The sequence below is a fragment of the Oncorhynchus mykiss genome, chromosome Y (assembly GCF_013265735.2).
Source record: "Oncorhynchus mykiss isolate Arlee chromosome Y, USDA_OmykA_1.1, whole genome shotgun sequence".
NCBI classification, from domain to species: domain Eukaryota; kingdom Metazoa; phylum Chordata; class Actinopteri; order Salmoniformes; family Salmonidae; genus Oncorhynchus; species Oncorhynchus mykiss.
The window spans coordinates 43,480,117-43,502,616 of NC_048593.1; the positions used below are offsets into that span (position 1 = coordinate 43,480,117).

A 22,500-nucleotide genomic window follows, 5' to 3' on the forward strand; every position below is an offset into this window, starting at 1 on the left:
GTGTGTGTGTGTGTGTGTGTGTGTGTGTGTGTGTGTGTGTGTGTGTGTGTGTGTGTGTGTGTGTGTGTGTGTGTGTGTGTGTGTGTGTGTGTGTGTGTGTGTGTGTGTGTGTGTGTGTGTGTGTGTGTGTGTGTGTGTGTGTGTGTGTGTGTGTGTGTGTGTGTGTGTGTGTGTGTGTGTGTGTGTGTGTGTGTGTGTGTGTGTGTGTGTGTGTGTGTGTGTGTGTGTGTGTGTGTGTGTGTGTGTGTGTGTGTGTGTGTGTGTGTGTGTGTGTGTGTTGGTTCTTCTATCCTTGTGGGGACCTAAAATCCCCAGAAGTCCACAAAAGGATATAGGTAGTTAAACAAGGGGGAAATTCTCCCCATGAGAACAAAGGCTATTCTAAGTTTAGGGGTTAGGTATACAATTAGGGTTTGAATTGGGGTGAGGGGTATAGGGTTAAGGGGTGAGGGGGTTAAGGTTAAGGTGTGAGGGGTATGGGGTTAAGGTGTGAGGGGTTAGGGTTAAGGGGTGAGGGGTTAGGGTTAAGGGGTGAGGGGTATAGGGTTAAGGGGTGAGGGGTTAGGGTTAAGGGGTGAGGGGTATGGGGTTAAGGGGTGAGGGGTTAGGGGTTATGGGGTGAGGGGTTAGGGTTAAGGTTAAGGGGTGAGGGGTTAGGGGGAAGGTTAAGGGGTATGGGGTTAAGGGGTGAGGGGTTAGGGTTAAGGGTTAAGGGGTGAGGGGTTAGGGGTATGGGGTGAGGGGTTAGGGTTAAGGGGTGAGGGGTTAGGGGTATGGGGTTATGGGGTGAGGGGTTAAGGTTAAGGGGTGAGGGGTTAGGGTTAAGGTTAAGGGGTATGGGGTTAAGGTTAATGGGTGAGGGGTTAGGGTTAAGGTTAAGGGGTATGGGGTTAAGGGGTGAGGGGTTAGGGATAAGGTTAAGGGGTGAGGGGTATGGGGTTAAGGGGTGAGGGGTTAGGGTTAAGGTTAAGGGGTGAGGGGTATGGGGTTAAGGGGTGAGGGGTTAGAGTTAAGGGGTGAGGGGTTAGGGTTAAGGGGTGAGGGGTTAGGGGTATGGGGTTATGGGGTGAGGGGTTAGGGTTAAGGTTAAGGGGTGAGGGGTTAGGGTTAAGGGGTATGGGGTTAAGATTAAGGGGTGAGGGGTTAGGGTTAAGGGGTATGGGGTTAAGGGGTGAGGGGTTAGGGATAAGGTTAAGGGGTGAGGGGTATGGGGTTAAGGGGTGAGGGGTTAGGGTTAAGGTTAAGGGGTGAGGGGTATGGGGTTAAGGGGTGAGGGGTTAGGGGTATGGGGTTAAGGGGTGAGGGGTTAAGGAAAATAGGATTTTGAAAGTAAATTCATTTGAGGTCCCTACGAGGATAGAACATATCGTATATCGGTGTCTCTGTTTGAATGTGTGTGGGTGTTTTTGTGCCAACATGTGAGGCAGAGCAGGTGTTGCAATCCTAAACACTCGGCTCCTCTCTCTCTCACTCACTCTAACTCTCTCTCTCTCTGTCTCTCCAACTCTCTCTCTGTCTCTGTCTCTGTCTCTCTCACTCACTCACTCTAACTCTCTCTGTCTCTCCAACTCTCTCTCTGTCTCTCTCTCTCTCACTCACTCTAACTCTCTCTCTCTCTGTCTCTCCAACTCTCTCTCTGTCTCTGTCTCTGTCTCTCTCACTCACTCTAACTCTCTCTCTCTGTCTCTCCAACTCTCTCTCTGTCTCTGTCTCTGTCTCTCTCTCTCTCACTCACTCTAACTCTCTCTCTCTCTGTCTCTCCAACTCTCTCTCTGTCTCTGTCTCTGTCTCTCTCTCTCTCACTCACTCTAACTCTCTCTCTCTCTGTCTCTCCAACTCTGTCTCTGTCTCTGTCTCTCTCTCTCTCACTCACTCTAACTCTCTCTCTCTCTGTCTCTCCAACTCTGTCTCTGTCTCTGTCTCTCTCTCTCTCACTCACTCTAACTCTCTCTCTCTCTGTCTCTCCAACTCTCTCTCTCTCTCTCACACACACACCTACATACAGGTCTGGGATCAGTCTCAACGTCTGCAGGGGTGTTTACAGTTAACCAGTCTTTCAGACCAGTCACACATGATGTGTCATCTTCTTGTGTAATACTGTAATATCCGTAAGAGGTGTTGCATTGCACTGCAGTTCTCATCACCAGGTTCGCCATGAATATGTGTGCTTGATGATAAACACTGTGTTGTACACCATAGCACTGTACTATATATATATATACTATATATATATACTATATATATATATATATATATCGATAGGCAGAAAATACAAAAATACAACTACAAAGTTGCCCCCAAAAAAGACTAACGTATCGAAATAAAAATCTACGATACTTTAGCAAAGTATTGTATTTAATAAAAATACTTGAAATCGTCCCGAACAGCAACAACATTCTCAGTGGCTGTTACAAAAAAACACCTTACTTGACTGTGACTGTGATATGTTGTTGTTTATCAGCTGAATGCACTGTCACTCTGGATAAAAGCATCGGGGAACACCTGCTCTTTCATTCTTGACACAGACTGACCAGGTGAATCCAGGTGAAAAGCATCGGGGAACACCTGCTCTTTCATTCTTGACACAGACTGACCAGGTGAATCCAGGTGAAAAGCATCGGGGAACACCTGCTCTTTCATTCTTGACACAGACTGACCAGGTGAATCCAGGTGAAAGCATCGGGGAACACCTGCTCTTTCATTCTTGACACAGACTGACCAGGTGAATCCAGATAAAAGCATCGGGGAACACCTGCTCTTTCATTCTTGCCACAGACTGACCAGGTGAATCCAGATAAAAGCATCGGGGAACACCTGCTCTTTCATTCTTGACACAGACTGACCAGGTGAATCCAGGTGAAAGCATCGGGGAACACCTGCTCTTTCATTCTTGACACAGACTGACCAGGTGAATCCAGGTGAAAGCATCGGGGAACACCTGCTCTTTCATTCTTGACACAGACTGACCAGGTGAATCCAGGTGAAAGCATCGGGGAACACCTGCTCTTTCATTCTTGACACAGACTGACCAGGTGAATCCAGATAAAAGCATCGGGGAACACCTGCTCTTTCATTCTTGCCACAGACTGACCAGGTGAATCCAGATAAAAGCATCGGGGAACACCTGCTCTTTCATTCTTGACACAGACTGACCAGGTGAATCCAGGTGAAAGCATCGGGGAACACCTGCTCTTTCATTCTTGACACAGACTGACCAGGTGAATCCAGGTGAAAGCATCGGGGAACACCTGCTCTTTCATTCTTGACACAGACTGACCAGGTGAATCCAGGTGAAAGCATCGGGGAACACCTGCTCTTTCATTCTTGACACAGACTGACCAGGTGAATCCAGGTGAAAGCATCGGGGAACACCTGCTCTTTCATTCTTGCCACAGACTGACCAGGTGAATCCAGGTGAAAGCATCGGGGAACACCTGCTCTTTCATTCTTGACACAGACTGACCAGGTGAATCCAGGTGAAAGCATCGGGGAACACCTGCTCTTTCATTCTTGCCACAGACTGACCAGGTGAATCCAGGTGAAAGCATCGGGGAACACCTGCTCTTTCATTCTTGACACAGACTGACCAGGTGAATCCAGGTGAAAGCATCGGGGAACACCTGCTCTTTCATTCTTGACACAGACTGACCAGGTGAATCCAGGTGAAAAGCATCGGGGAACACCTGCTCTTTCATTCTTGACACAGACTGACCAGGTGAATCCAGGTGAAAGCATCGGGGAACACCTGCTCTTTCATTCTTGCCACAGACTGACCAGGTGAATCCAGGTGAAAAGCATCGGGGAACACCTGCTCTTTCATTCTTGCCACAGACTGACCAGGTGAATCCAGGTGAAAGCATCGGGGAACACCTGCTCTTTCATTCTTGACACAGACTGACCAGGTGAATCCAGGTGAAAAGCATCGGGGAACACCTGCTCTTTCATTCTTGACACAGACTGACCAGGTGAATCCAGGTGAAAGCATCGGGGAACACCTGCTCTTTCATTCTTGACACAGACTGACCAGGTGAATCCAGATAAAAGCATCGGGGAACACCTGCTCTTTCATTCTTGACACAGACTGACCAGGTGAATCCAGGTGAAAAGCTATGATCTCTTATTGATGTCACGTGTTAACTCTACTTCATATCAGTGTATACAGTCGTGGTCTAAAGTTTTGAGAATGACACAAATGTTAATTTTCACAACGTCTGCCGCTTCAGTGTCTTTAGGATATTTTTTGTCAGATGTTACTAAGGAATACTGAAGTATAATTACAAGCATTTCATAAGTGTCAAAGGCTTTTATTGACAATTACATGAAGTTGATGCAAAAGAGTCAATATTTGCAGTGTTGACCCATCTTTTTCAAGACCAACTCAAAATTAGGTGTTCCTAATGTTTTGTATACTCAGTGTTGTTAATGTAGCAGCCGCTCTTATCACACCATAGTGCCATCAGACTGATACCAATGTATGGTGAAAGGGGGCCACAATATGGTGAACAGCTATCAATAATATTGTACAGAAGAGTATTTTATAAATACAAATTACAGCTTTCAAAAATAATCAACTCATTAAACAAAAAAAACATTTATTTAACTAGGCAAGTCAGTTAAGAACAAATTCTTATTTTCAATGACGGCCTAGGAACAGTGGGTTAACTGCCTGTTCAGGGGCAGAACGACACATTTGTACCAGCTCGGGGATTTGAACTTGCAACCTTTTGGTTACTAGTCCAACACTCTAACCACTAGGCTACCTGTCACCTCTACACTGTAACCCCTAGGCTACCTGCCGCCAAGGCCATCTCCCATGCACTGCAAGGCTTTGTCCCATAGGGGGTGCACAACCGGGCATTCCCACAGTGCATGTAGGAGGCTTCCTTTTGCCCCTGCACATCGCCAACATGCCTCATCCTGGGAAAAACTCCTCCTATGGAACCTCAGGGAGGGGAATTAAATCTATGAAAAACTCCTCCTATGGAACCTCAGGGGAGGGGAATTAAATCTATGGAAAACTCCTCCTATGGAACCTCAGGGGAGGGGAATTAAATCTATGAAAAACTCCTCCTATGGAACCTCAGGGAGGGGAATTAAATCTATGGAAAACTCCTCCTATGGAACCTCAGGGGAGGGGAATTAAATCTATGGAAAACTCCTCCTATGGAACCTCAGGGGAGGGGAATTAAATCTATGAAAAACTCCTCCTATGGAACCTCAGGGGAGGGGAATTAAATCTATGGAAAACTCCTCGTATGGAACCTCAGGGAGGGGAATTAAATCTATGAAAAACTCCTCCTATGGAACCTCAGGGAGGGGAATTAAATCTATGAAAAACTCCTCCTATGGAACCTCAGGGAGGGGAATTAAATCTATGGAAAACTCCTCCTATGGAACCTCAGGGGAGGGGAATTAAATCTATGAAAAACTCCTCCTATGGAACCTCAGGGAGGGAAATTAAATCTATGGAAAACTTGTCTACCTTTTCCCTCGTGTTCTCCGACATTTTACCCAAATATCTGAACCAATATACAACCTCGTCTTCTCTGATATTTTACTCAATATCTTAACTAATATACAACCTCGTCTTCTCTGATATTTTACTCAATATCTAAACTAATATACAACCTCGTCTTCTATCTCAGTGTAAATCCCTGTGCCACAATTCTCAAGTTTTCACAGGTGTCATTATTAACCTTTAACAGCATGTTGTAACCTAAAGCGGTAGACCGTACAGAACTCGGTAGTGAAACTGCATCTTTAACAACATTGTTGCCTTTTGACATAATGGCACCACCTAGTGTTTAATTAACAGCATTAATTAGCACATCACTCCATACGTCATTATCACACCGCCTTGATTTGCATATATCACCATACCTCATTACCACATAGCCTTGATTTGCATATATCTCCATACCCCATTATCACATAGTCTTGATTTGCATATATCACCATACGTCATTACCACATAGCCTTGATTTGCATATATCTCCATACTCCATTATCACATAGCCTTGATTTGCATATATCACCATACGTCATTATCACATAGCCTTGATTTGCATATATCTCCATACCCCATTATCACATAGCCTTGATTTGCATATATCACCATACGTCATTACCACATAGCCTTGATTTGCATATATCTCCATACTCCATTATCACATAGCCTTGATTTGCATATATCACCATACGTCATTATCACATAGCCTTGATTTGCATATATCTCCATACTCCATTATCACATATCCTTGATTTGCATATATCACCATACGTCATTATCACATAGCCTTGATTTGCATATATCTCCATACCCCATTATCACATAGCCTTGATTTGCATATATCTATAATTGGATTGATGCCTTGTATTTCTGTATCGTCGGCTCGATTTTTGGGATGGAATATATAAGGATCCGATAGCAGCTGTCAAACCATGTTCCAACCCATCTCTCCTCAACATCCTCTCTTCTCCGGTAATGAAACATTCTAGATAACTGGAAAGCCACATCTGGGAGTCCTAACCCTCCCTAGTCCTAACCCTCCAAAGTCCTAACCCTCCCTAGTCCTAACCCTCCCTAGTCCTAACCCTCCCGAGTCCTAACCCTCCCTAGTCCAAACCCTCCCTAGTCCAAACCCTCCCTAGTCCAAACCCTCCCTAGTCCTAACGCTCCCTAGTCCAAACCCTCCCTAGTCCTAACCCTCCCTAGTCCTAACCCTCCCTAGTCCTAACCCTCCCTAGTCCTAACCCTCCCTAGTCCTAACCCTCCCTAGTCCAAACCCTCCCTAGTCCTAACCCTCCCTAGTCCAAACCCTCCCTAGTCCTAACCCTTCCTAGTCCTAACCCTCCCGAGTCCTAACCCTCCCTAGTCCTAACCCTCCCTAGTCCAAACCCTACCTAGTCTTAACCCTCCCGAGTCCTAACCCTCCCTAGTCCTAACCCTCCCTAGTCCTAAACCTCCTGAGTCCTAACCCTCCCTAGTCCTAACCCTCCCTAGTCCTAACCCTCCCTAGTCCTAACCCTCCCTAGTCCTAACCCTCCCTTGTCCTAACCCTCCCTAGTCCTAACCCTCCCTTGTCCTAACCCTCCCTAGTCCTAACCCTCCTGAGTCCTAACCCTAAACTGTGCTCTGAATTTGATGATGATCATTAGTCGCCTAGCAAACTTGGCAACTGCTGGTCGCTAATGACCTGGTACTCAGCACTCTATTGTCCCTCTAATCACTCTGACATCAATGCAATTGTATTCGGAAATCAAATCATATACTCGATGAGAAGTAATGAGCTCATGTTGCGCAACATTTCTATAGGCTGTGCAATTGCGTGAGAAAACAGAGTGATGGCCTCTACTAAAAAGAGGAGGATCCCATCAGCTTTCTATAGGCTAGGCCTACTATATTTATTTCTCAACTTTCCTCGTATTAAAGGAAAGGTTCAACCATTTTGAACGTTATAATATTTTTGTGCATCTCTTGAGTGATGTATCTGAGTTATTGGCATTCAAGCAGACAGAGGTCCAGCCAGTATGACGTAGCACTGTGATAAAGTCTCTCTCACTACACTGGAAGTTATTAATAGGAATACCATAGTGAAAACGTAATGCCTCTAGCACTGCTGCTGCGCCACTCGGGAATCCCACATCTGTGCTTTAGTAGCCTATTTTGAATGATTTCATTTTATTTATGTATAGACAGGAAGGAGTAGGCCAATTAGACTATATCATTTTGGAAATTCGAATTACATTTACTTCAGGGACACACAAAGCAAATAGTCTCTGTAGCCATTTGATTAGCTGTTCAGGAGTCTTATGGCTTGGGGGTAGAGGCTGTTTAGAAGCCTCTTGGACCTAGGCTTGGCACTCCGGTACTGCTTGCCGTGCGGTAGCAGAGAGAACAGTCTTTGACTAGGGTGGCTGGGGTCTTTGACAATTTTTAGGGCCTTCCTCTGACATCGCCTGGTGTAGAGGTCCTGGATGGCAGGAAGTCTTCACAAGGTTTTCACACACTGTTGCTGGTATTTTGGCCCATTCCTCCATGCAGATCTCCTCTAGAGCAGTGATGTTTTGGGGCTGTTGCTGGCCAACACAGACTTTCAACTCCCCCCAAAGATTTTCTATGGGGTTGAGATCTGGAGACTGGCTAGTCCACTCCAGGACCTTGAAATGCTTCTTACAAAGCCACTCCTTCGTTGCCCGGGCGGTGTGTTTGGGATCATTGTCATGCTGAAAGACCCAGCCACGTTTCATCTTCAATGCCCTTGCTGATGGAAGGAGGTTTTCACTCAAAATCTCACGATACATGGTCCCATTCATTCTTTCCTTTACACGGATCAGTCGTCCTGGTCCCTTTGCAGAAAAACAGCCCCAAAGCATGATGTTTCCACCCCCATGCTTCACAGTAGGTATGGTGTTCTTTGGATGCAACTCAGCATTCTTTGTCCTCCAAACACAACGAGTTGAGTTTTTACCAAAAAGTTCTATTTTGGTTTCATCTGACCATATGAAATTCTCCCAATCTTCTTCTGGATCATCCAAATGCTCTCTAGCAAACTTCAGACGGGCCTGGACATGTACTGGTTTAAGCAGGGGGACATGTCTGGCACTGCAGGATTTGAGTCCCTGGTGGCATAGTGTGTTACTGATGGTAGGCTTTGTTACTTTGGTCCCAGCTCTCTGCAGGTCATTCACTAGGTCCCCCCGTGTGGTTCTGGGATTTTTGCTCACCGTTCTTGTGATCATTTTGACCCCACGGGGTGAGATATTGCGTGGAGCCCCAGATCGAGGGAGATTATCAGTGGTCTTGTATGTCTTCCATTTCCTAATAATTGCTCCCACAGTTGATTTCTTCAAACCAAGCTGCTTACCTATTGCAGATTCAGTCTTCCCAGCCTGGTGCAGGTCTACAATTTTGTTTCTGGTGTCCTTTGACAGCTCTTTGGTCTTGGCCATAGTGGAGTTTGGAGTGTGACTGTTTGAGGTTGTGGACAGGTGTCTTTTATACTGATAAATTCAAACAGGTGCCATTAATACAGGTAATGAGTGGAGGACAGAGAAGCCTCTTAAAGAAGACGTTACAGGTCTGTGAGAGCTAGAAATCTTGCCAAATACTTATTTTCCACCATAATTTGCAAATAAATTCATAAAAAATACAATGTGATTTTCTGGATTTTTTTTTCTCATTTTGTCTGTCATAGTTGAAGTGTACCTATGATGAAAATTACAGGCCTCTCTCATATTTTTAAGTGGGAGAACTTGCACAATTGGTGGCTGACTAAATAGTTTTTTGCCCCACTGTACCTCAATGTCCTGGATTACAATATCAGTAATATATATACCTCAATGTCCCGGATTACAGCACCAGTAATATGTACCTCAATGTCCCGGATTACAGCACCAGTAACATGTACCTCAATGTCCCGGATTACAGCACCATTAATATGTACCTCAATGTCCCGGATTACAGCACCATTAATATGTACCTCAATGTCCCGGATTACAGCACCAGTAATATGTACCTCAATGTTCTGGATTACAGCACCAGTAATATGTACCTCAATGTCCTGGATTACAATATCAGTAATATGTACCTCAATGTCCTGGATTACAATGCCACTAATATGTACCTCAATGTCCCGGATTACAGCACCAGTAACATGTACCTCAATGTCCTGGATTACAGCACCAGTAATATGTACCTCAATGTCCTGGATTACAGCACCAGTAATATGTACCTCAATGTCCTGGATTACAGCACCAGTAACATGAACCTCAATGTCCCGGATTACAGCACCAGTAACATATACCTCAATATCCCGGATTACAGCACCAGTAACATGTACCTCAATGTCCCGGATTACAGCACCAGTAACATGTACCTCAATGTCCCGGATTACAGCACCAGTAACATGTACCTCAATGTCCCGGATTACAGCACCAGTAACATGTACCTCAATGTCCTGGATTACAGCACCAGTAGTATGTACCTCAATGTCCTGGATTACAGCACCAGTAACATGTACCTCAATGTCCTGGATTACAGCACCAGTAAACATGTACCTCAATGTCCCGGATTACAGCACCAGTAACATGTACCTCAATGTCCTGGATTACAGCACCAGTAATATGTACCTCAATGTCCTGGATTACAGCACCAGTAACATGTACCTCAATGTCCCGGATTACAGCACCAGTAACATGTACCTCAATGTCCTGGATTACAGCACCAGTAACATAGCTACTGTACCCCACTAAACCATAAACCACACGTATTCAACTATCCCTGTAAAAGCAGTGGTATTAAAAATTGGGGTAACCGGGGAATTACAGCGGGGTCGCCACATTTAGAAAAATAATAGAGCAGATAAGACTACAGATTATTGTATGGGACAATGTACAACCTTTTTTGAGAATTGTTTTATTTATTTAATTTTATTGTGTTAAATGTATTAATTGGTTCTATTCATTTTGATGGGAAAGATGACAATGGGAATTGAAGTGTATTTGTCAATATAAATAACTACATTTACAGATTTTAAGGTGTCATTAGATTTGGGGTGGGGTCATTGGATATGGGGTGGGGTCATTAGATTTGGGATGGGGTGGAGTCATTGGATATGGGGTGGGGTCATTGGATATGGGATGGGGTGGGGTCATTGGATATGGGGTGGAGTCATTAGATATGGGGTGGAGTCATTGGATATGGGGTGGAGTCATTAGATATGGGGTGGAGTCATTGGATATGGGGTGGAGTCATTAGATATGGGGTGGAGTCTTGGATATGGGGTGGAGTCATTGGATATGGGGTGGAGTCATTGGATATGGGGTGGGGTGGGGTCATTAGATATGGGGTGGGGTCATTAGATTTGGGATGGGGTGGGGTCATTGGATATGGGATGGGGTGGGGTCATTGGATATGGGGTGGAGTCATTAGATTTGGGGTATGGTCATTAGATTTGGGGTGGGGTCATTAGATTTGGGGTGGGGTCATTAGATTTGGGATGATGTGGGGTCATTGGATATGGGGTGGAGTCATTAGATTTGGGGTATGGTCATTAGATTTGGGGTGGGGTCATTAGATTTGGGATGGGGTGGGGTCATTGGATTTGGGATGGGGGGGTAATTAGATTTGGGATGGGGTGGTGTCATTAGGTTTGGGGTGGGGTCATTAGGTTTGGGGTGGGATGGGGTCATTAGGTTTGGGATGGGGTCATTAGGTTTGGGATGGGGTGGGGTCATTAGATTTGGGTTGGGGTCATTAGATTTGGGATGGGGTGGGGTCATTAGTTTTGGGGTGGGGTCATTCGTTTTGGGGTGGAGTCATTAGATTTGGGGTGGGGTCATTAGTTTTGGGGTGGGGTCATTAGATATGGGGTGGGGTCATTAGATTTGGGGTGGGGTGGGGTCATTAGATTTGGGATGGGGGTCTCCAGAAATGAATGTGTGATTTCCGTGATCAGTAAAGTTGTATGGACAGTGATTTACTTGCGGTCCTCGAGCAGCGAGATCTGGTGTTTGACCTGGTGGAACTCCTTGGCCATCCTACAGTGGTCCCTGTAAACCTGGACTGACTCTCTCAGAGAGGAGCAGGGAGACACCGGCTAGAAGGGAACAGATAAGATCATGTCACCCATCCTAACACACCTTAACCCTTCCTAACACACCCTAACCCCTCCTAGCACACCCTGACCCCTCCTAGCACACCCTAACCCCTCCTAGCACACCCTAACCACTCCTAACACACCCTAACCCCTCCTAACACACCGTAACTCCTCCTAACCCATCCAAACCCCTCCTAACACACCCTAACCCCTCCTAACCCATCCAAACCCAAACCCCTCCTATCCCTAACACCTCCTAGCTCTAACCCCCCCCCCTAACCCATCATAACCCCCCCCCCTAACCCACCGTAACCCTAACCCACCGTAACCCATCATAACCCAACGTAACCCTAACCCACCATAACCCATCATAACCCATCATAACCCATCATAACCTTAACCCACCGTAACCATAACCCATCATAACCCACTGTAACCCTAACCCACCGTAACCCTAACCCACCGTAACCCACCGTAACCCTAACCCACCCTAACCCACCGTAACCCTAACCCACCGTAACCCATCATAACCCAACGTAACCCACCGTAACCCTAACCCACCATAACCCACCGTAACCCCTCCTATCCCTAACGCCTCCTAGCTCTAACCCCCCCCCCCCCTAACCCCTCCTAACCCAAACCCCCCTAACCCCTCCTAACCCTCACACCATCTAGAAGAGAACAGATAAGATCATGTTAACACACCTATCACACAATGCAGAGGCCCAGACTGATTCTCTCATCAGTGACATACAGGGAGGCACCGCCTACAGCAGTTTCCCAACAGCCCAACTCCAGTCCCCCCAATCTCCAGGCCCCCCAACAGCCCAACTCCAGTCCCCCCAACAGCCCAACTCCAGTCCCCCCAATCTCCAGTCCTCCCAACAGCCCATCTCCAGTCCTCCAGTCCCCCCCAACAGCCCATCTCCAGTCCCCCCAACAGCCCATCTCCAGTCCTCCCCAACAGCCCATCTCCAGTCCTCCCCAACAGCCCAACTCCAGTCCCCCAACAGCCCAACTCCAGTCCCCCAACAGCCCAACTCCAGTCCCCCAACAGCCCAACTCCAGTCCCCCCAACAGCCAAACTCCAGTCCCCCTCAACAGCCCATCTCCAGTCCTCCAGTCCCCCCAACAGCCCATCTCCAGTCCTCCCCAACAGCCCATCTCCAGTCCTCCCCAACAGCCCAACTCCAGTCCTCGCCAACAGCCATCCACCAGTCCCCCAACAGCCCAACTCCAGTCCCCCCAACAGCCCAACTCCAGTCCTCCCAACAGCCCAACTCCAGTCCTCCCAACAGCCCATCTCCAGTCCTCCAGTCCCCCCAACAGCCCAAGTCCAGTCCCAACAGCCCATCTCCAGTCCTCCAGTCCCCCCAACAGCCCAAGTCCAGTCCCAACAGCCCATCTCCAGTCCTCCAGTCCCCCCAACAGCCCAAGTCCAGTCCCAACAGCCCAACTCCAGTCCTCCCAACAGCCCAACTCCAGTCCTCCCAACAGCCCAAGTCCAGTCCCCCACACAGCCCAACTCCAGTCCCAACAGCCCATCTCCAGTCCCCCCAACAGCTCTCCTCCAGTCCCCCCAACAGCCCTCCTCCAGTCCCCCCAACTCCAGTCCCCCCAACAGCCCAATTCCAGTCCCAACAGCCCATCTCCAGTCCCCCCAACAGCCCAACTCCAGTCCTCCAGTGCCCCCCAACAGCCCTCCTCCAGTCCCCCCAACAGCTCTCCTCCAGTCCCCCCAACAGCCCTCCTCCAGTCCCCCCAACTCCAGTCCCCCCAACAGCCCAATTCCAGTCCCAACAGCCCATCTCCAGTCCCCCCAACAGCCCAACTCCAGTCCTCCAGTGCCCCACAACAGCCCAACTCCAGTCCCCCCAACAGCCCTCCTCCAGTCCCCCCAACAGCCCAACTCCAGTCCCCCCAACAGCCCTCCTCCAGTCCCCCCAACAGCCCAACTCCAGTCCCCCCAACAGCCCTCCTCCAGTCCCTCCAACAGCCCATCTCCAGTCCTCCAGTCGCCCAACAGCCCTCCTCCAGTCCCCCCAACAGCTCTCCTCCAGTCCCCCCAACCGCCCATCTCCAGTCCCCCCCAACAGCCCATCTCCAGTCCCCCCCAACAGCCTTCCTCCAGTCCTCCAGTCCCCCCAGCAGCCCTCCTCCAGTCCCCCCAACAGCCCAACTCCAGTCCCCCAACAGCCAAACTCCAGTCCCCCAACAGCCCTCCCCCAGTCCTCCAGTCCCCCCAACAGCCCAACCCCAGTCCCCCCAACAGCCCAACCCCAGTCCCCCAACAGCCCATCCCCAGTCCCCCAACAGCCCAACCCCAGTCCCCCCAACAGCCCAACCCCAGTCCCCCAACAGCCCAGCCCCAGTCTCCCAACAGCCCAACTCCAATCCCCCCAACAGCCCTCCTCCAGTCCCTCAACAGCCCTCCTCCAGTCCCCCAACAGCCCAACTCCAGTCCCCCTAACAGCCCTCCTCCAGTCCCCCAACAGCCCAACTCCAGTCCCCCCAACAGCCCTCCTCCAGTCCCCCAACAGCCCAACTCCAGTCCCCCTAACAGCCCAACTCCAGTCCTCCAGTGATGGAATAGGACATATACACTGAAATAAAGCATAGACAGAAAGACATTGTTCTCAGTGAGACTGGTCTGATGTAGCCTGACCTATTTTCTATGTGATCTGGACTTTTGCTTTCACATCGAGTCGCAGAGAGCAGAGGTAGCTCACACAGCTCTTTCCTCGTCACACGTTCCCCTCCCATCCCTAGAGCACGCTCTAAACTTCATTACCTGGAGCACGCTCACTCACAGCCTTTTCAATATGTGTTGCATTATGGGTATAAAAAAATGGTCTGCTTGAGTCTGTCTATATGTCGACTGTATGACCTTTACAACAACCATTTGATCAAAGGTTTATGAACTTTCGACTGAAGTCAACTCTAAAATTTTAAGTCGGAACTCTAAACTTGAAGTCGGAACCAAAGCATTGTGGGAGACAACCTTCTATTGTTTTTTTTTTTGAAGCCAAAGGCACTACATGCTCCTAAAGGGTTGATGTTGCCACCTATCGTTGGTTGTTATCCACCTAGGTGTGTAGTCTAATGCTGTTCATATAGTTTACCCAGTAACTAATGTGAACTGGTCTATATAGTCTAATCATGTTCATATAGTTTACCCAGTAACTAATGTGAACTGGTCTATATAGTCTAATGCTGTTCATATAGTTTACCCAGTAACTGGTGTAGGTGTGTAATCCTGTTCTGAACAGAGTGTTTTGTCCTTCATGAGATTGAATCCCATTCTGTTCTTCACATGCTTACTGACAAAAACAACATTACATTTTTTTTTTTAACTTGGCAAGTCCAGTTAAGAACAAATTATTATTTTACAATGACGGCCTACACCTGCCAAACCCAGGACGACGCTGAGCCAATTGTGCTCCGCACTATGGGACACCCAATCACGGCCGGTTATGATACAGCCTGGATTCGAACCAGGGTGTCTGTAGTGACTCCTCTAGCACTAGAGATGCAGTGTCTTTAGACCGCTGTGATACAGCCTGGAATCAGAACCAGGGTGTCTGTAGTGACGCCTCTAGCACTGAGATGCAGTGCTTTAGACCGCTGTGATACAGCCTGGAATCAGAACCAGGGTGTCTGTAGTGACGCCTCTAGCACTAGAGATGCAGTGTCTTAGACCGCTGTGATACAGCCTGGAATCAGAACCAGGGTGTCTGTAGTGACGCCTCTAGCACTGAGATGCAGTGCTTTAGACCGCTGTGATACAGCCTGGAATCAGAACCAGGGTGTCTGTAGTGACTCCTCTAGCACTAGAGATGCAGTGTCTTTAGACCGCTGTGATACAGCCTGGAATCAGAACCAGGGTGTCTGTAGTGACTCCTCTAGCACTAGAGATGCAGTGTCTTTAGACCGCTGTGATACAGCCTGGATTCGAACCAGGGTGTCTGTAGTGACTCCTCTAGCACTAGAGATGCAGTGTCTTTAGACCGCTGTGATACAGCCTGGAATCAGAACCAGGGTGTCTGTAGTGACGCCTCTAGCACTAGAGATGCAGTGCCTTAGACCGCTGCGACACTCGGGAGCCCGTAAAAGAGTTGAGAATGTAAGGAATGCACAACAGGCTGCAGTGATGCAAACAATACAGAAAGATTCTTTGTGAACTCCATTTAAATCACGTCTGATACAATACCATGTTGCACAATCACAAATAATAATGAGGAAGGTACCAGGACATGAAGTAATGACACACACAACTGAGAATATCCCACATGCTGCAGAAACAACAGGGGTAGGCCTGAACAACGACGAGACAGCCTATATTGTGGAGGAGGTCAGAGACCTGGCCGTGTGGTGCCAGAATAACAACCTCTCCCTCAAAAACGTAACCAAGACTACGGAGATGATTGTGGACGACAGGAAAAGGAGCACCGAGCCACGCCCCCATTCTCATCGACGGGGCTGCAGTGGAGCAGGTTGAGAGCCTCATGTTCCTTGGTGTCCACATCACCAACAAACTAGAATGGTCCAAACACACCAAGACAGTTGTGAAGAGGGAACGACAAAGCCTATTCACCCTCAGGAGACTGAAAAGATTTGTCATGGGTCCTGAGATCCTCAAAAGGTTCTACAGCTGCACCATCGAGAGCATCCTGACCGGTTGCATCACTGCCTGGTATGGCAATTGCTCGGCCTCCGACTGCAAAGCACTACAGAGGGTAGTGTGAAAGGCCTAGTACATCACTGGGGCTAAGCTGCTTGCCATCCAGGACCTCTACACCAGGAGGTGTCAGAGGAAGGCCCTAAAAATTGTCAAAGACCCGAGCCACCCCAGTCATAGACTGTTCTCTCTACTACCACATGGCAAGTGGTACCGGAGCACCAATCTTTTTACTGTTGTTTTATTTCTTTACCTGTTGTTGACCTATTTTGCACTGTTGGTTAGAGCCTGTAAGTAAGCATTTCACTGTAAGGTCTACTACACCTGTTGTATTCATCATTTCACTGTAAGGTCTACTACACCTGTTGTATTCAGCATTTCACTGTGAGGTCTACTACACCTGTTGTATTCAGCATTTCACTGTAAGGTCTACCTGTTGTATTCAGCATTTCACTGTAAGGTCTACTACACCTGTTGTATTCAGCATTTCACTGTGAGGTCTACTAAACCTGTTGTATTCAGCATTTCACTGTAAGGTCTACTACACCTGTTGTATTCAGCATTTCACTGTAAGGTCTACTACACCTGTTGTATTCAGCATTTCACTGTAAGGTCTACTACACCTGTTGTATTCAGCATTTCACTGTAAGGTCTACTACACCTGTTGTATTCAGCATTTCACTGTGAGGTCTACTACACCTGTTGTATTCAGCATTTCACTGTAAGGTCTACTACACCTGTTGTATTCAGCATTTCACTGTGAGGTCTACTACACCTGTTGTATTCATCATTTCACTGTGAGGTCTACCTACACCTGTTGTATTCAGCATTTCACTGTAAGGTCTACTACACCTGTTGTATTCAGCATTTCACTGTAAGGTCTACTACACCTGTTGAAACACCTATATGTTGTCATTCTAGTAGCCTATCCAATCAATCATGGTTATATTTTTAGAAAAACATCAAAATACAAAACAAGTTTTGTAAATGCTTGGGATACTTATATCTTGGACCGTGTTGATCAGCTTCGTGTAGGAATTTCCGATTAGCATCCACTTCATCGGCAGTAACAAAGGTTAAATACCATGTCTGGTAATTGTCGTGTTTCCTAGAAACAGCAGAACTTGGCCGAATTGCTGTAGGTACTTATTTACCTTCCCCAGCTCTACTCCTCGACTACAGTCTGCTACTTTCGGCTTACCACTCAAACAAGTGGAGTATGCTGAGGGGAGGACGGCTCATAATAATGTCTGGAACGGAGCGAATGGAATGGCATACCGTTCCACGAGCCCGTCCTCCCCCAATTAAACACGACCAACACCTTATCTTCCCCCGCCCCCTCCAAAGATCCCTACTATCTGCTGCCCTCTAGTGGATTAATGTAGTGTCGCATTACAGTATCCACACAGGGCTCGGCCAACATCCACAAGAGGTTTGGGTTCAATTCCATTTCAATTCCAGTCAATTCAGGAAGTAGACTGAAATGGTAATTTCTCTTACCTGCTTTTCAAAGAGGAACATTGGAATTTGGTTTACTTTCTGAATTGACTTGAATTTAAATTAAAACAGACCCCAACCCTTATCCACAAAGCGTATTCATTATGATCTATCTAGGATCATATCATAGTGATAATGTCTGTCCTACAGAACATATCATAGTGATAATGTCATTCCTACAGAACATATCATAGTGATAATGTCTGTCCTACAGAACATATCATAGTGATAATGTCTGTCCTACAGAACATATCATAGTGATAATGTATGTCCTACAGAACATATCATAGTGATAATGTCTGTCCTACAGAACATATCATAGTGATAATGTATGTCCTACAGAACATATCATAGTGATAATGTCTGTCCTACAGAACATATCATAGTGATAATGTCTGTCCTACAGAACATATCATAGTGATAATGTCTGTCCTACAGAACATATCATAGTGATAATGTCTGTCCTACAGAACATATCATAGTGATAATGTCTGTCCTACAGAACATATCATAGTGATAATGTCTGTCCTATTCAGTCTAATGCTATGGGTATTGCATCCTTCAGTGCAACAGCAGCAGCTATTCTCAGCCCCGACTATCAATAGATATGAGGACTATCTTACTACGCCCCCTCCTCCCCTCTCCTCACTGCTCCTCTTCCCCTCCTCTCCTCTCTCCTCTCCTCACTGCTCCCCCTCCTCTCCTCTCTCCTCTCCTCTCCTCTCCTCTCCTTTCCTCTCCTCTCCTCTCCTCTCCTCTCCTCTCCTCTCCTCTCCTCTCCTCACTGCTCCCCCTCCCCTCCTCTCCTCTCTCCTCTCCTCACTGCTCCTCCTCCCCTCATCTCCTCTCTCCTCTCCTCACTGCTCCTCCTCCCCTCCTCTCCTCTCTCCTCTCCTCACTGCTCCTCCTCCCCTCCTCTCCTCTCTCCCCTCTCCTCACTGCTCCCCCTCCTCTCCTCTCCTCTCTTCTCCCCCTCCCCTCCTCTCCTCTCTTTCCTCTCTTCACTGCTCCTCCTCCCCCCTCTCCTCACTGCTCCCCCTCCTCTCCTCTCCTCTCTCCTCTCCTCTCCTCTTCTCACTGCTCCTCCTCCCCTCCTCTCTCCTCTCCTCTCCTCACTGCTCCCCCTCCTCTCCTCTCCTCTCCTCTGCTCACTGCTCCCCCTCCCCTCCACTCCTCTCTCCTCTCCTCTCCTCACTGCTCCCCCTCCCCTCCTCTCCTCTATCATCTCCTCTCCTCACTGCTCCCCCTCCCCTCCTCTCCTCTCCTCTCTCCTCTCTCCTCACTGCTCTCCCTCCTCTCCTCTCCTCTCCTCTCCTCACTGCTCCTCCTCCCCTCCTCTCCTCTCTCCTCTCCTCACTGCTCCTCTCCTCTCTCCTCTCCTCTCCTCTCCTCTCCTCTCCTCTCCTCTCTTCACTGCTCCTCCTCCCCTCCCCTCCTCTCTCCTCTCCTCACTGCTCCTCCTCCCCTCCTCTCTCCTCTCCTCACTGCTACCCCTCCCCTCCTCTCTCCTCTCCTCACTGTTCCCCCTCCCCTCCTCTCCTCTCCTCTCCTCTCCTCTCCTCTCCCCCTCCTCCTCTTCTCTCTCCTGCTCCTCTCCCTCTTCTTTCTCCTGCTCATCTCTCCTCTCCCCCTCCCCCTCCCCTCCTCTCTCCTGCTCCTATCCCCCTCCTCTCCCCTCTCCTCTCCCCTCCTCCTCCCCTCCTCTCTCCTGCTCCTATCCCCCTCCTCTCCTCTATCTCTCTCCTCTCCCCCCTCCTCCTCCCCTCCTCTCTCCTGCTCCTATCCCCCTCCTCTCCTCTCTCCTCTCCTCACTGCTCCTCTTCCCCTCTCCTCTCCTCTCCTCTCCTCTCCTCTCCTCTCCTCTCCTCTCCTCTCCTCTCCTCTCCTCTCCCCCTCCTCCTCCCCTCCTCTCTCCTGCTCCTATCCCCCTCCTCTCATCTATCTCTCTCCTCTCCCCCCTCCTCCTCCCCTCCTCTCTCCTGCTCCTATCCCCCTCCTCTCCTCTCTCCTCTCCTCACTGCTCCTCTTCCCCTCTCCTCTCCTCTCCTCTCCTCTCCTCTCCTCTCCTCTCCTCTCCTCTCCTCTCCTCTCTTCACTGCTCCTCCTCCCCTCCCCTCCTCTCTCCTCTCCTCACTGCTCCTCCTCCCCTCCTCTCTCCTCTCCTCACTGCTACCCCTCCCCTCCTCTCTCCTCTCCTCACTGTTCCCCCTCCCCTCCTCTCCTCTCCTCTCCTCTCCTCTCCCCCCTCCTCCTCTTCTCTCTCCTGCTCCTCTCCCTCTTCTTTCTCCTGCTCATCTCTCCTCTCCCCCTCCCCCTCCCCTCCTCTCTCCTGCTCCTATCCCCCTCCTCTCCCCTCTCCTCTCCCCCTCCTCCTCCCCTCCTCTCTCCTGCTCCTATCCCCCTCCTCTCCTTTATCTCTCTCCTCTCCCCCCTCCTCCTCCCCTCCTCTCTCCTGCTCCTATCCCCCTCCTCTCCTCTCTCCTCTCCTCACTGCTCCTCTTCCCCTCTCCTCTCCTCACTGCTCCCCTCCCCTCCCCTCCTCTCCTCTCCTCTCTCCTCTCCTCACTGTTCCCCCTCCTCTCCTCTCCTCTCCTCTCCTCTCCTCTCCTCTCCTCTCCTCTCCTCTCCTCTCTCCCCTCTCCTGCTCCTCTCCTCTCCTCTCCTCTCCTCTCCTCTCCTCTCCTCTCCTCTCCTCTCCACTCCTCTCCTCTCCTCTCCTCTCCTCCTATTACCTGCAGTCTGTGTTCCAGATCAGGGAAAGGCGGCGCTGACTCCTCCACATCTTTTAACTCTGATTGAAGAAAGGAGACAAAGAGCATCAACTGGTTAATAAGTGTTAAATCAGAACAGAGTCCATGTGTGCCAACTGGCACCCTAATCCCTATATAGTGAACGACCAGAACAGAGTCTATGTGAGCCAACTGACACCCTAATCCCTATATAGTGAACTATCAGAACAGAGTCATGTGGGACATTTGGAACGTGGGAACGGAGAGCCGTTTGGAACGTGGGAACGGAGAGCCGTTTGGAACGTGGGAACGGGGAGCCGTTTGGAACGTGGGAATAGGGAGTCGTTTGGAACGTGGGAATAGGGAGTCGTTTGGAACGTGGGAATAGGGAGTCGTTTGGAACGTGGGAATAGGGAGTCATTTGAAACGTGGGAATAGGGAGCCGTTTGGAACATGGGAACGAGGAGCCGTTTGGAACGTGGGAACGGGGAGCCATTTGGAACGTGGGAACGGGGAGCCATTTGGAACGTGGGAACGGGGAGCTGTTTGGAACGTGGGAACGGGGAGCCGTTTGGAACGTGGGAACGGGGAGCCGTTTGGAACGTGGGAACGGGGAGCCGTTTGGAACGTGGGAACGGGGAGCCGTTTGGAACGTGGGAACGGGGAGCCGTTTGGAACGTGGGAATAGGGAGCCGTTTGGAACGTGGGAACGGGGACTTGCGTTGTTGACCAGACGTGTATTTCATAGCTGAGACTACAGTGTAATGTAATCCTCTCCTCTCTCCTGCGCCTCTCCTCTCTCCTCTCCCCCTCCTCTCCTCTCTCCTCTCCCCCTCCCCTTCTCTCTCCTGCTCCTCTCCCCTCTCATCTCCCCCTCCTCCTCCTCCTCTCCTCTCTCCTGCTCCTATCCCCCTCTTTTCCTTTCTCTTCTCCCCCTCCTCTCCTCTCCTGCTCCTCTCCTCTCTCCTCTCCCCCTCCTCTCCTCTCTCCTCTCCCCCCTCCTCTCCTCTCCCCCCTCCTCCTCCAGGTAATACACCTGGTGTGTAAGGTGAGCTGCACCCTAAGGGACCACTACACCTGGTGTGTAAGGTGAGCTGCACCCTAAGGGACCACTACACTGTCTGACTGACTACAGTCTAATGACAACATAACACACTGACACTGTCTGACTGACTACAGTCTAATGACAACATAACACACTAACACTGTCTGACTGACTACAGTCTAATGACAACATAACACCCTGTCTGACTGACTACAGTCTAATGACAACATAACACCCTGTCTGACTGACTACAGTCTAATGACAACATAACACACTAACACTGTGACTGACTACAGTCTAATGACAACATAACACACTAACACTGTCTGACTGACTACAGTCTGACTACTTCACACTGGATGACGCAACACTGTGTGTGCGAGAGATAGGGAGATGCAGAGAAAGACAGATACAGAGAGGAGTGGAGGGGGAGAGGAGGAGAGGGGGAGAGGAGGAGAGGAGTGGAGGAGGAGGGGAGGAGAGGGGGAGAGGAGGAGAGGAGGAGGGGAGGAGGGGAGGAAAGGAGGAGAGGAGAGGAGTGGATGAGGAGAGGAGTGGAGGGGGAGAGGAGTGGAGGAGGAGAGAAGGAGAGGAGTGGAGGGGGAGAGGAGGAGAGGGGGAGAGGAGTGGAGGAGGAGAGGAGGAGAGGAGTGGAGGAGGAGAGGAGGAGAGAAGGAGAGGAGTGGAGGAGGAGGGGAGGGGGGGAGGAGGAGAGGAGGAGGGGAGGAGAGGAGGAGACGAGGAGGGGAGTAGTGGAGGAGGAGAGGAGTGGAGGGGGAGAGGAGGAGAGAGGGAGAGGAGGAGAAGAGTGGAGGAGGAGAGGGGGAGAGGAGGAGAGGAGTGGAGGAGGATAGGAGTGGAGGAGGAGGGGAGGAGAGGGGGAGAGGAGGAGAGGAGGAGGGGAGGAGAGGAGGAGAGGAGGAGGAGTGGAGTGGATGAGGAGAGGAGTGG

At 49.3% G+C, this 22,500-nt stretch overlaps 1 protein-coding gene across 1 annotated transcript in view; it reads right to left on the reverse strand.

Annotated features, from left to right (window-relative positions):
- map3k7cl (map3k7 C-terminal like) overlaps positions 1-22,500 on the reverse strand; it is a 35,289-nt gene that overhangs the window by 1,927 nt on the left and 10,862 nt on the right. The window contains exons 3-4 of the mRNA XM_036968108.1: positions 20,508-20,566; positions 11,485-11,600 (exon numbers count right to left, since the gene is read on the reverse strand). Coding sequence (XP_036824003.1) covers positions 11,485-11,600; positions 20,508-20,566 — 175 coding nt within the window. The remainder of the gene's footprint in view (positions 1-11,484; positions 11,601-20,507; positions 20,567-22,500) is intronic.